The sequence below is a fragment of the Podarcis liolepis genome (assembly GCF_965112155.1).
Source record: "Podarcis liolepis genome assembly, chromosome: 9".
In the NCBI taxonomy this organism is placed as follows: domain Eukaryota; kingdom Metazoa; phylum Chordata; class Lepidosauria; order Squamata; family Lacertidae; genus Podarcis; species Podarcis liolepis.
Genome location: NC_139564.1, coordinates 37,854,024 through 37,869,108, shown reverse-complemented (window position 1 = coordinate 37,869,108; position 15,085 = coordinate 37,854,024). Strand labels below are relative to the sequence as shown.

At 41.5% G+C, this 15,085-nt stretch overlaps 1 protein-coding gene and 1 long non-coding RNA gene across 3 annotated transcripts; one reads left to right on the top strand and one right to left on the bottom strand.

Annotated features, from left to right (window-relative positions):
- Positions 1-1,680: 1,680 nt before the first annotated feature.
- On the bottom strand, positions 1,681-14,479 carry TMEM184C (transmembrane protein 184C). Of its 2 annotated transcripts, none has more exons than XM_083520089.1 (10): positions 14,113-14,479; positions 11,439-11,569; positions 11,316-11,352; positions 10,127-10,332; positions 8,677-8,751; positions 6,531-6,624; positions 5,696-5,808; positions 4,623-4,722; positions 3,478-3,649; positions 1,681-3,320 (listed from the first exon to the last, which is right to left on the bottom strand). In XM_083520089.1, exons 1-10 carry the CDS (start codon positions 14,227-14,229, stop codon positions 3,058-3,060), a joined length of 1,308 nt encoding a protein of 435 aa, XP_083376215.1. In that variant the 5' UTR covers positions 14,230-14,479; the 3' UTR covers positions 1,681-3,057. The 2 variants fall into 2 exon arrangements, with proteins under 2 accessions (XP_083376215.1, XP_083376216.1); XM_083520090.1 differs by lacking the exon at positions 14,113-14,479 and adding an exon at positions 13,282-13,403.
- Positions 3,656-4,723, top strand: LOC310714667. The gene is made up of 2 exons (XR_014529945.1): positions 3,656-4,115; positions 4,472-4,723. It is a non-coding gene; the product is annotated as an uncharacterized lncRNA (long non-coding RNA).
- Positions 14,480-15,085: the final 606 nt, after the last annotated feature.

Genomic DNA, 15,085 nt, shown 5'->3' with positions numbered 1-15,085 from the left:
AAAATATTTCAGGTATGGTTTGGCTGTATCTAATTGTGATCTAGAAGACAAACAGCTTTTTTTTAAATCATGGGATGTAGTTCTGTTTCTGCATGTAAAATACCATAGTAACACAGATGTTACTACTGTCTACCGAAGTATCTTGGCCAGCATGAACTTCCTTTCCCCTGTGCTGGGAGCACTGAAGTAGCATCACTTGCAGTGACTGCAGTATGAAAGCAGTGTCCATCTAACAAGCAGCTAGCTAACCAATAGCGGTCACACAAAGCAGAAAGACGAGTAATGAGTATAAAGAAGGAACAGCCCTGGAAAGACTGAAATGAGATAGGGAGAAAAGGACAAGAGGAAAACAAAGACGACGGAGAAAAATGAACAAAGCCCCAGAGTGGAAGTTACCAGACCAAAAAAGGGCAGTGGGGAAAGAAAAGGCACACAGAATAACCCTAGCCTGCAGCTCCAAACGGCTGGAGCTGCAGTAGCTAGTCAACCAGAAACAAGGCACCATAAACAAACGTTAGGAAGAGGCAAGAAGCATGAATCAGTTTAGTTTTAATGTTCCCGCCCCACTCCTGGGACAGCCATTAATGCATAGTTGGGTAAAGGTAAAGGTACCCCTGCCCATACGGGCCAGTCTTGCCAGACTCTAGGGTTGTGCGCTCATCTCACACTATAGGCCGGGAGCCAGCGCTGTCCGCAGACACTTCTGGGTCACGTGGCCAGTGTGACAAGCTGCATCTGGCGAGCCAGCGCAGCACATGGAACACCGTTTACCTTCCCGCTGGTAAGCGGTCCCTATTTATCTACTTGCACCCGGGGGTGCTTTTGAACTGCTAGGTTGGCAGGCGCTGGGACTGGACGACGGGAGCGCACCCCGACCATGCAATCGGCAAGTCCTAGGCGCTGAGGTTTTACCCACAGCGCCACCTGGAGCGAAGATACCACCTCCTCGAAGGAGCCAAAAATGGCTCACCACAGATTACCCCACCATCCTTTTGCTGAAGCCCATGTTCATTGTTAAGATGATGCCTAAATCAAGCTTACAGGTAGTATTCCCAAATGGCAACAAACCACAGGATGAAAAGCAAGACTGGGAAGCACCAGAAAATTCTAATTGCTAAAAGACAATGTACCTCTATAGCCTAGTCTTTGTCCTTTCTTCCTGGACCATGCAATCGGCAAGTCCTAGGCGCTGAGGTTTTACCCACAGCGCCACCTGGAGGGAAGATACCACCTCCTCGAAGGAGCCAAAAATGGCTCACCACAGATTACCCCACCATCCTTTTGCTGAAGCCCATGTTCATTGTTAAGATGATGCCTAAATCAAGCTTACAGGTAGTATTCCCAAATGGCAACAAACCACAGGATGAAAAGCAAGACTGGGAAGCACCAGAAAATTCTAATTGCTAAAAGACAATGTACCTCTATAGCCTAGTCTTTGTTCTTTCTTCCTGGAGTAAACCCAGGTTAAGGAAGACATTGTTTACACTCAAGAGAATTTTTGCCCCTTTGAAATTAAGCATAGGAACTAAACTTTGGTGAGCATTATCTTTTGGTCTTCCCTTGATTTGTGTGATCTAGGCATGGGGGTGGGGGCGTTGAGATGCCTCTCCCATCAGTCAATAGTTAACCATTAAAAAAAAAAACCTATGGAAAGGAGCTCGACACTGAAGGTGTGCAAAGTAAGAGTTAATAAAATTTTATTTGATTATGTACAATAAAGGCAATGATTTGCCCTTTAACCACTTTAAGGACACACCAATTTATCCATAAAATATGCAGCCTAGTGAATAAGGCCAAGTATTTAGATAACACACTAGTACTGCAAAAGCACTTGTAGGATGAGTTCACCGTAGCAGCCACAAAACAGTTAAAAACTCAATTCCTGTAAAGGGCACCTGAATGCTAAAAATAGCTTGAGTTCTCTCTGAAGATGCCACTTAATGTAAACCTTGCTGCAGCATTTTATATGAAGGTAAGACAGCAAGCATGCAATGCAGATACAAATGTGAGAATGGGTAACAAGTCCCTTTTGTTGACCAGATGTGCAAGTCCTTAAAACAGTAAGTTGTTACATTCTGTATTAGTATTTCAAAGCTTACTTGATTCTAGATACATTTTTGGAAGGCAAATATACTATAAATTCAAGAATAGTAGGCATTAAAATGGTATCCGCATGATAAGAGGAGCACAGATTAATTGACGAACCATTGGTAATCCTATGAGTTTTTTGAGACAAAAATACAGGAACACTGATCAGTTTTTCAGTAAAAAGCCTTGTTTCATTTTAACTCCCTAATCAGAATGCCTTTAGACTCGACTTGTATTCAGTTTAGCATCAAGTAGTTCTATTAGAACAAGAACTACCACAAACAACAGGAATTCCCTACCTCACCCCGTGCATCCCCCAAATCTGTTTCTTCAATCCTCTGTGACACATCTGGGGAGGGTGTGGGGAGGAGTTCTGTTGCTCTAGTGGTAATCTCTATGCTAACAGGAAGCAGTAGTAGATTACTACCCTCCAGAGCAACTTCCAGTATGCGAAAGGCCAAGATACACTTAATACATTAACAACAAAATTTAGAGCCAATGCAGCATATAATGCTCAAATCCAAGAACTTCTGCTTAACTGGACTGTGGCACATATATGCCAGTATTGTTAAAAGAATGATTTCATTTACTGCTCCAGCTAAGGTCTCCAGCAGCAATTCTGGCATGCTGATGAGACGGTATTCTGGGATGGTGCAATTACTTTGAGAGGAGAGTCAACATCATGAACTATCTACCTCACTCCAATTACAGAGGGAGGTTTTTGAACCAAGCAGCATTGGCTACTCAACTTCCTGTAATAATTTAATTATATGTCTGGCACCAATAGGCTCTTTCAATGATAGTTCATAAATTCCCCATTTAAAATTAAATTCCATTATCTGTTTTGTTTTATGTGCCTCTTGGTGCAGCTGACATTCTTCTGGGAAGAATGAGGTCCCCAAGGCCAAAAACAAACAAACATAGGAGCATCATCCAGGCAAATCCCAAGACATTTGAGAAAAGAGTTGTCTAACTTTCATCCAGAGGCTTCTCTGTTGGAGGATTCTCACTCTCTTCTGCTGATTTACACAAGACATCAGATATTGGTTCAGGAGGCATTGTTGGAGTCAACGTATGCCCAAACCCTTGATAGTGGCCCACAGGTGATGATGGTATTGAAGAAGCAGTAGAAATTGGATCCTGGGTGGATGATGACAGCAAACTTGTATGTTCATTCTGATCATAATCTTCACCAAAAAACATTTTCCTTGGCTGACCAAAAACTGTTCTTCCTAAAAGGAAGGTATTTAAAACAAATTATTCTCATAGGTCTGGCACTGCAGTTAATAGAAAAATGACCTAGCAATGCAGCTCATGTGGCATCTTCAGAAAACTCAAATGTTTACATCAGTTTTTCCTTAGGGGTGCATTTTTATCCTTCTCACTTACCAACATTGCGAACTTGTTCAGTTACATCTGCCCTGATATCAGAAATATCCCACATTGCAAGAAAAGAATCAAAGCATGATCCTTCTTCAGCTTGCTGCACATAAGGTTTGTAGGAAAAACTGTAGTGATGAGCAATTGCAGCAAAGAACATCTCCACGCAGATAATAAAATCCTGAAACAACAAAATCCAAATTCAGTCCTATTCAGCCCCACATATGCAACCATGTAATGTATTCCTCGCAGCAGCTCCTTTAGACTTACTTGAAGGCCAATTAACCACAAACTACCCTTTACGGAATAATAGTTTTCCAGAAACTTCATGTGTTTTACACCAGCTTAAACATACAGTGGGACCATCAGCCAAGTTTATTCTCGTACTTTGGTTAAATTAGGACAGCAAGCCCCAGGCAACCAACTAAATATTTAATTTAAATATTGCCTTCTCGCACCTAGTAGAGAAGACAAAAAGCAAAACATGATACTGAAAGGACTGTGCTCATGCAGGCCAATGCAGATAGCATAGCTATTAAGAGTATACTAGTCACACCATTAGAAAACTAGTTTTAAGCGTTAAATTTACCTGCATCTTTACAGATATGTGTTGTAGGACAATTTGATCAATGCAGCTGGTAGGCTAGGTAAAGGTAAAGGGACCCCTGACCATTAGGTCCAGTCGTGACCGACTCTGGTATTGTGGCGCTCATCTCGCTTTATTGGCCGAGGGAGCCAGCATACAGCTTCCGGGTCATGTGGCAGCAAGACTAAGCCGCACACGGAGCAGCACACGGAAATGCCGTTTACCTTCCCGCCGGAGCAGTACCTATTTATCTACTTGCACTTTGACGTGCTTTCGAACTGCTAGGTTGGCAGGAGCAGGGACCAAGCAACGGGAGCTCACCCCATCGCAGGGATTCGAACCGTCGGCCTTCTGATCGGCAAGTCCTAGGCTCTGTGGTTTAACCCACAGCGCCACCCGCGTCCCTCGGTAGGCTAGTTACCTGATAACTATTGCTCACTCTCAGTGAAAAAAGTAGCTACATGTATCTATAATGCTTTGGCTTCAAAGACCAATCTGCCCCTTTTATCTATTCCAAAGGATGTGGGGTGCTGGAAGGCTTATGTTTACAACAGCAGTTCCAACTTACCTGTAGACCAGTTGCCACTGCTTCAACACTTTTCCATTCCCATGTGTGTGTTTCAGAGATAACACCGACTTTCACCAACAATGCAATAAGTGCAGCTTGCCTATACAAAATTGACATTCTTAGAAGAGATTGGGTTATCACCACACAGAAGCTACACAGCTGAGAGACAGGTTCTGGTCTAAAGTTCTAGTGAGCTATTATTGTAAGGTTAGAAAAAAACAAAAACAATCTGTGAAAGATACTAAGATCACAAAGCAGATCAATAAAATGCTAGAAATATGAACTTGCAAGCCCTGTGGCCATTATGCTCACACAGGAACAGTAAATGTGCATCATCCACAAAAAAGGAACTTCCACACAGACTGTAGTGCTAGGCTAAAAGGTGTCTCTGGAAAGAGATCAAAGATGATCTGTCAGTATGGAGAAAGGTTTCAGCGTAAACTGGAAATCTGTGCTAAAACTTTAGAATGAATTAGATAAAAGAGAGCTAAAACTTTGGTTGTACCCTTAGCTATTTTGAAGTTACATGAAAATGTTTTTAAACACCAAACTTTTTAAAAAAAACACCACGGCAATTTTAAGCACAGAAGAAGGCTGGTCTTTTCACTATCGTACAACACGTTGCATAGGTGAATCCAGTTTGCTATAGAGAGCCAATATGGTGCAGTGTTTAGAGTGTCAAACGAGGATCCAGGAACCCAGGGTTCAAATCCCTGCTCAGTTATGAAGCTCACTGAGTGACCTTGGGCCAGTCAGTGTCTCACATCCTAGCCTACCTCACAGGGTAGTTGGAAGGATAAAATGGGGAGGGGGAGAACCACGTACATCATATTGAGCTCCCTGGGAATGATAAAGGTGGCTATAAATGCACACACTTATTTGGAAGTAAGCCCCAAAGAGATTTACTTCCAAGCAAACATGAACAGGATTGTGCTGTTAAGCAATTTAAATAAAAACAGAAACAAGACTTATTATATTACTATTTGTTTTCTGACAAACACTTAAGTATCCATATGCATTTAGACATGTGCATAACAGGTTTTACACAAAAAAGCTTACAACACTCCACTTACCAAAAAGAAACAAAAACCACCATCTTTACACACAGAAATTTCCCTACGGGTTTGATTGGGTTTAGTTCTTCCCGCAGTACTTTATAGAACAACACAAGGCAGTACATGGCAAACTAGAACAGAGGGATAGAAATGTTTAGCAATTTGCAATGGGAACACAGAACTCCTACATTTCATCAATACCAATAATCCCCCAGAACATATCAAGCCAATTCAATTCTTGTTCCAAACATTTAAAAACATCTATGGCTAGGCGGTCAAAGCTCAGTGCCAAAGCACATGCATAGCATGCAAAAGATCACAGGTATAATCACTGACTTCTCCATCTAGACCTGGGAAGGACACCTGTCTGAAACCCCAGAATGCTGCTGCCATAAGCTTCCTTTATTCCCAAGTATATTTCTCTGTTTATTTCTGCAAAGAGAAGGAAGCCACTACTTTGTTGAAGCTAAGCACATCTTGGTCTGATCAGTGCCTAGATGGGTGACCACTGGGGAACCACATGTATATCATTGTGGGTTTCATGATGGAAAATACATGGGATATAAATATTAAGCAGTATCATCCCACCTTTCAGAGTCCTCAGGGTAGCCTCTAAAACCGATTAAATAGATGTACAATAACACAATAAAATCCATAGCACCATATTTAGAACCAAAGTTAAGGATTAGTTCTCACATAATCTTAATTTTCTATGTGTAATGTATGTAAAGATAAAAGCACCTAATCAAAAATATATTCTGCATACCACAATTGTTAAGATCTTTAATTTTTTAAAAATAAAACACTTAAATATCACTCCAAAGAGAAAGAAAACTCAAATTGTGTTACTCACAAGCTGGGAGATATTGTTGAAAAAAACCAAATAGGTCCAAGCATTTTTGAAGCTAAAGTTTCCTTCATCGTATACACCAACCAATTCACATATTCTGAAAGAGTTTAATACAAAACATTGCTCAGAAAATTCAGGAGCTATGGCTGCAATCCTCCGCACAGGAGTCCTATTCTATTCAATTGTCCAGTTCAAATGTCATGTTAAACCATCATTTAAAACTAACTATGGGTTAATGTGAACAAGCAGTGCACTAGTGCATACTGCTCTGAAGTTCCCACAGTTATCCTCCTGTTGCTGCTACAATGCAGATTAAAAAAGCCAGTGTTCGGCATGTTACCTGAACCTGGACAACAGTTTGCTTCTGCCAAACATACCATGAGTGGTAAGCCAAGAACAAACTTTGGTAGACCTTATGGATATGCAGCAGAAAGAGAAGAAGGACACAACAATTGGATATCACTCAAAGAATTAAAACCTGATTAATATAAATTACTGTATTAGAGAAAAATTACTTTGGGGGTGGTTACGCATAGTAAAGCATGGGAGGAAACACCATCTTTTAAATTACTTAAGCTCCACTTTAGAAACAGTTTATAGTTGATTGTCTATATGAGCAATTGTCTTTAAGGTTAGAAAACAGAGACCGGTGTAACAGCACAGCTATCCAAACCAAAAAAAGAGTGAAAAGAAGAGCAAAGTAGTGGTGTTAAATTCTCAAGAATAATCTTTTGGAGAATATTCTTGAGAATATTCTCGATTACTGAGATATTAGAGAATTTTCATTTAAAATATAACAACAACAACAACAACAACAACAACAATTTTACTAACTAATTATCCCAGGTCGCAAGGTGAGCTGGGCTCATGGCGGCTAACACCAATAAAATCACAGTAAAAACATAATGGGGGGGGGGGGGACCAATTTAAAATACAGGTTAAAATGCAATTTACAATGCAGGCTCATTTTAAAAGTAGCCGATAAATCAAGAACATAAGGGGAGGAAAACTTAAGGGTCAGACGGAGTCCAAACCAAAGGACAGGCGGAACAGCTCTGTCTTGCAGGCCCTGCGGAAAAATGTCAAGTCCCGCAGGGTCCTAGTCTCTTGTGACAGAGCATTCCACCAAGTTGGGGCCAGTACTGAAAAGGCCCTGGCCCTAGTTGAGACCAATCTAATCACCTTGCGACTTGGGATAATTAGTTAATATACATGTTTATTCATGGGTAAACTTGTTCAGATGGCAACCAAAAACTGTACAGATACTTTTATTCAATGGGGCAATGCAGTGAATTCACATTCTTTGATTTTTTGCACCAAACTTGAAATTGAAAATTCAAGTAAATTCAGTAATAGGCTATCTTGTGCTTCAAATAGCTCTAACACTTAATAACCATATGCATGTGACTAAAACACAGCTTGATAAACAAAACTATATGCATACATATAAAAAAGAAGCCATTAACATTAAATATATTATCATTATATGATACCATATTTCCATATGTCAATCTCTGGTAAATGGCATTGTGTACCACTGAATGGCACTGCAAAAACCAGTTACTGGCACTAAATAAAAATATAGAAATGTCAACTGTTTAAATCAAGGTCACCTCACATGCTGTTACACATAATTATGTAGGCCTAGGTACTTTAAGTGTATAAAGCATTAAAGCTACTTTCTGTAAAAAAAAATCACACTGTATGGCCAAGGGTATAAAATTGCTAAGAATAAGCTCACACCAAAATAGAAAAAAAGGTTATTACATATAGTTGAAATACATACAAATTCAAATGTTCATCAAATTAAATGAATAACATTTTTAAAACTAAAAAAAAATTAAAAATGTTTTCTGTAGCTCACATTTCAGAACTGTCAATGGTGAATGACACAATGCCCAGTAATATAGCTGGATCAAAAAAAAAAAACATTATTCATTACTTACACTGGCAATATCACAGCTTGACTCATTATTTACTAGATTTTTTTAACGTGGGTTGTAAAACTGGTTCTTACATTAGAATTTACAGTTTGTGGAGAATATTTTCCGGAGAATTTTCTAGCAGAGAATATTCTCACCTCACATCACCAGCAAAGTGATACATCTATATATAGCATTTTGAGGCTAAAATATTTCTTCATACTTACAAAGCAATAATAGTGGTGAATGGTCTGACCACTGTATACTGCAAAACACCAAGCTTGCACCTGAACAACAGCACCCTATGAAAAAGACACAGAGTGAGTTCAGTTCATTCAAAGCTGCAACACAGAAAACCATATAGTCTACTTTTACTGTAAATATTAGCATCCAGAACTCTCATTTCACACAACAAAGTTCCTGTATATCACAAAGACTAACTCAGAATATAGCTGAAACTCTTTATGTAATATATTCTGGGGGGAAACTTACAGAGTTAAATACAACTGCTAGCAAGAATACCCTAACATTTACATACCATTGTGCTTTTCAATCAAAACACTTTTAAAATGTTAAGTCATAGTTAATACTGCATCCTAGACATTTTCTTCTTGCAACATCTTTATAGACTAAACTATAACTGACGGATTTAAGAATCACCATTTCATACAGGAATATTTCTAACACTTTCTCTTACATTATTTCAATATATTTTCCCACTTCTACAGCTCTACCATGTGGAAAAATACGGGCACCTGTAGAGTTCTATCTTATCAGTATCCTATACAAATTGCAGAGATACTGTTTTGCAGCCAGATCCAGCAAGGTAACAGGATGGCTACATCCCTGCCCAACTAATAATTATTACCTTTAGGTTCTAACCATCACATAGATATTCAATGAGCTGTATGCTGCTATTTATCAAAGTATGTTAATAGTATCTCACCTTTCAAAGACACAGCAGCATAATACACATTAACTTTTGGCATTTATAGTTTCAAATAAACTTGTTACAAGACCTGAATTTCAACTGCACACCTTTTATTGGAAGGGTTAAAACTAGAATAGAAACTTTGGCAAAACCTTCATCTTAATTGTAGTCAAGACATTCTGTCTTATTTCTTCATATCCTGTTGTGTCCTTTCAATCAAAGAGTCCAGACATTAATCATCATTGGAAGGCTACCTTGCTGGGAGAGAGACTGCACCAACAAGGAAACTTGGGTCATTTTGTTCCTTCCTAAGGCAGGCTGCCATATGATGGCACTACAAAGGTGCATTCTCCATCCTGCTGCATTCTGGAATAGAGAAAGCAGCAGCCCCCACAGAAAGCTACTACAAGTCAGGGGGAGAAGCTAAGTGAGCGTCAATCCCTGAAATCTAACTGCTGTACAGTACTACCCTACAGCATTCACTCATTCTTTTAGAGCAGTCAATGAAGCTACCAACTGCTTCTGGGAAAAACAAATCCTTTTGATTCACTAACAAGTCCTATTTTCAGGAAAGAATTTCCCAAAGTATTTTTTAAAATGTGTTTTTCAAGAACTCTTTGGAGCATCAATGGAAACTAGTGCCACATATAGCAAAAAAGTGTGTTAAATCTTACAAGAATCCAAGAGGCAATATCTATAATGACATGAACATAAGCTTTGAGAAAAGAACGGTATGTTGTACTCACTCTCCCATAGCCCATGGTGGACAGCAACACAATGGTGGTAGGTGCCTTTGCTGATCTTTGGCTTCTAGGATTAACACTAGATTTGGATACCGATTGGTCAGGTAATTTGAAAGGAAGACCATGAAGTTATAGATGACGTACGCTTCATAGCATTCTCTACAAGTATCCACATATATTGCAATACTGGGATATTTCAATGCTATCCACTATCAAAGAAAAAGACATTAGATTAGACACACACGCACTGCAGTTTACACTGAGATTCCATTCTATTACATTTTCTTTCGAAATATTATTGTTTGCCAGTATAAAAATTAAATAAATAATTTACAGAACTCTGTACTGCAGTTAAACATTCAATAATTAAGAAAGGCTTATAGCTCAATCCTATGGTTTAACTAAATTAAATCCAATTGAGCTAAATGGGAAGTACTTCCCAAGATATCCTTAAGAGCCTGTATTTGCTGTTGCAAACAAGGCAAACAGTGTTACAATACAAAGCAAACAATGAGCTAGTACTCTGCAAAACAGAGAAGCAACATGTTCTGCATATAGGCCTTATGGTTCACATTAGATACAAATATGTACATGTCTACTTTCAGTTGCATTACGTCTTATTTTCCAGTGAATTAATGCTCAGTGAGTTGTACAGTGGTACCTCTGTTTGCAAACGGGATCCGTTCCGTAGGCCCGTTTGCAACGTGAAAAGCCCGCAACCTGAAGCACCATATCTGTGCAGGTATGTGGCGCGATTTGGAGCTTGTGCGCATGCGCGAAGCACGATTTGGCACTACTGCGCATGCGAGAGCAGCGAAACCCGGAAGTAACCCTACCTGGTACTTCCGGGTTGCCGCAGGATGCAACCTGAAGCAAACGTAACATGAGGTATGACTGTACTTGACTTATATCATTCTCAGAGTAGACCCACTGAAATCAACGTGCTTCAAACCATCAACACAGAGTATGACTTACTGGATGAAACTCCAGAAAAGCAACATACTGTATTAACAAATGCCTCAATCACACACACCTGGGCTTCTGCCAGGAAACCTTAATGGAAATGAGGTTACAATTTTACAAAAAGGTTGTATCGTGTGAAAAATCAGCAGTATGAGAAGTTCAATAGATTATTCAACTGGTTTCTAGAGCAAGAATTCAATAATCCCCAAAAGAAAGAAAAAATACTTACGCTGTCTAGGCTGTAAATTGGCACCATCCATAGAATCCTGTCATAAGAAAACACATTCTCAATTAACCAAGTGTTTGTATTGCTAATATGGAATAACCAGCAGAAGCATATATGATAGGTTACCTTATTATTGGTTTCTGTAATTCAGGCTGAGTATAATGAACTAAATGCTGCAATATTCCCCAAAGAGATATTGGTATTGTCATCAATAAAAATATCCCAGCAATAAACCATGCCTTGGTATGGATTCCAACCTTGAACAACACAAAAAAGAAGAGCACAAGCACAAGAAATTACAGTAGGAAATTTGAGAAACAATGACAGTAAAACCGATAAAGCAGTCCATAAATCGCTTTCTCTGAAGCAGCAGTACTATATTTAATGGCTCTTCTCTTCCAAGAGCAGAACATGCGTTAATAATTAAAACATATAGTATTTTTGCATTATTAGACTCAAAATTTAAAGTGTGGTTAGCTACAACAGCTGCTACAACTTCTTTTAGATCCAAATATCTAACACACACAGTTCTAACCAAGAATCAAGTTAGGAACACTTAGAAGAGCAACTTGCAGCATAAGAGGTTCCTTCGCGTCTACACTAAGATTTAATTACAGGTAGGTAGGTTAGTAATACACATACTGCTAAATGCCAAGAACCTGGTCCAGATCTTTCCATAACACACTTCTTAGTAGTTTAAGGGAAAATGCATGTATACCATCTTGTTTGCAATGGGCAGCTCTAATATGCAACATTAGAGTGCTTATTTTAGTGTGTGTTTTATGTATGCATCTTCTTAAATGTTACTGTAAACATTTAAATGTGAGGAGCCATTTTTCCTTGTGTCATGTAAAGCAGCCACAAGGACAGGGTGCATAAAGACACCTACAGCCTGTTTATTCTTTATACCTTTCTGTCTAAGCAACAGATGATTGGGAATAGTTAGCATCACCAGAAACCTTTATACTTACAGATCCAGCCTGTGAGCAACCTTGTTATTTGAAGGCACAGAAATATCTGCAATAGTTCACTAAACAATTAATTAAACTTCCAAGCCTTACATAAGAGTAACATAACAGGGATTCCCTGGTAGTTGCCTACTTTAAATATGGAAATACTAAAGGGGGAGGCAGGAGCACAGAGATTCAAAGAATGTTTTGTGGTACAGGAAGGGGTGTTAAGTAAAGCACAGGTGTGTTTTACTTAAGTGCCAGTCCACATGGACTAGCAAATGTGAAGACCGAAATTACCATAACTCACATGTAGATTGAAGGTGTTGAGATTCATTATTCTGTATTCTTTCATTTGCAGAAGGCATCACTTTGCATCCATCACTTAGTGCCACAAGTTAGACAATGTGGTGCCCTCCAGATTTCCAGACTACACTCCCATCAGTCCCAGCCAGCTTGACCAATGGCAAAGGATGATGAGAGATGTAGTCCAACACATCTGGAGAGCACTACATTGTCTGCCTCAGAGTAAGACCCACACCAACCAAATGATTTCCTTTAGAGGCAAATGCACCATCTACCTGCCTGTCTCTTTGGATTAAACCCTTCCCTGTCATAATGATCTTATGTCAAGTAAGTCTCTCTTGTGAGAGATTCTGGAAATGGAAGACAGGAGTATACACACCCCTGGCTTCTGGATTAGCTTGAAGTTACTCCTTCTAACTACCTTCCCCTCCCCGGCCAACTTGTCCATGTACTAAGAAACAAATTGTTCTTTAAGCGTGGGAGCTACTGTTTGGTTGCTGTTTTTGAATCCTGTTTTTGAAAGATGAACCCTGTTCATCTGTTTGTGTGTTTTCATAAACTCCTTTAGCCTCATATGAACTGCTCTGAGTGGGATGGTAATGAACTAAAAACATGAATATAGCATCTTTCTATGAGGCAACGCCTACCCCCATGAAAACCTGAATTTGTTGTAATCTTTAGTACATCGTACAGACAAGAGAAATCCCCTTCACCTGCTGACACTCTAGTCCTCTCCACTGATGCTCTTGCTGTCTCACTATAGGGTGCTGGCCTTCGCAACCGCTCCAGATGAGTATTTATGTAGATATCTGTATTTCTGGACTTCCGCCTACTTGCTCCCTATGTAGCAAACATCACATTTAGGTTACCTGGGGTCAAGCAAGCTAACCATTCTTACTTGAGCTCTGCAACGCAAGATGACCCTAGGATACATATGCCCTTCCAGAAGCGAGTTGGGCTGCAGAGTTTTGAGAGGATGTGTCAACCCTCTTCCTTTTTCTCATTTTAATTGCTGCTGTTATTTATTTTCACGGTGCGGAATATAACTTTTGAGAAAACAATTGATAGAACAACCCTCACCTCTGAACCAGGCAAAACTTGCTGGAGGTTCTCTTTTTCCTTTCTGAAAGGGCAAAGGATGCTTGCCAAACATACCTAGAATAATGCCCACGGTGACACGTCTGGCTTTATCTTGGATGGGCAGCTGGGGCCTACAATGGCGGGTGATTCATCATCATCATCCCTCAAGGCCAGAAACCATCGGGATGGAGAGCAGGGGGGAGACACGTGACACATTCACCTCAAGCACCGTCCGTTGTTTCTTTTGCGTGTCCCTTCTAAGCCTAGAGCGCGAAGCGCATTCCTACATGACGCACGTTCCGTGTTGTGCGCGGAAGAAGCGCGCTTCAGGAAGTGAACGCGGGCCGGCGAATGTGGGAGACCCGAGGGAGCGGGGTCTGCGTTCGCCCCTCTTCCCCCCACTCCCACCCTGGAGGCGCCCCTGGGCCGCCTCTCTCCGCCCCCCGGCGCCGCTCCGCCCTCACCTCCAGCTTCTGCAGCTCCCACACGCAGAGCGGCACGGCCAGCAGCAGCCCCACGACGTAGATCGTGGCCACCAGAGGCCGGATCCAGCGCCGCCAGTTCCCGCAGGTGCACGGCATGGTGGCGGCGGCGGCGGCGGCGCTGCGGAAGGTGTCTCTCGGCGCCTCCTCAAGGACCCGACGGGCCCGCCCCACACCGCCGGCGCCGCGGAGCGGAGAGCATCGCTGCCGCCCTCACGGACGGACGCCCCTCCCTCCCTCCGCAGCCACCCCTGGCGGGCGAAGCCAAGAGAGGAGGGGGGAGGCAGGAGGAAGGACGCACGTCAGCAGCAGCCTCGCCGGCCACGCCCCGCCCCTCTTCCCCTACCCAAAGCCGCAGGGTGAGCGGAGCCACGCCCACCGCCGCAGCATCAGGCAGAAAAGACCAAGCGCTGCTTCCGGCGCCTCAAAGTAAACAACCTGCCCCTTGCCGGAACCGACGCTGGATTGGGTAAACCGCGAGGTGGCAATCAAGCGCTTCTCTCTTGCACTATACATCGACGCAAGTGCGTCTCGACAGGGGAAGGTTAGGTAAATGCGAGGGACTTTTGGGCGTTTGCATCGCAGCCGCGAGCCTCTATGCCTTCTCTTTGTGCGAATGGTGCAAGCCTGCGCATTGCTGAGCGTTGGAGAAGCAGCATTTAAATACGGTGTTTAGTTAAGCAGCGTTTGCACTAGGAAAGCAGTCACAAGAGAAGGGGTTTACAAAAACACGTTGCTGAGCACGATAAAAAAACACGATTCTTAAGTCTCGGGCTCTACTTTTTACTTTCCCGCTACCTGAGAATGATAAACGCCAGAGTTGGGACAAGAAGGAGCCTTTTGTGTTTCGTTTCAGGCTTGCAAGCCGGAATTGTAACTCCTCATAAATGGGGAGCAGCCCTTGCTTCTTTACACCCATTCTAGATGTGCAAGGCTGAAGTCCTCGCCCACGTCC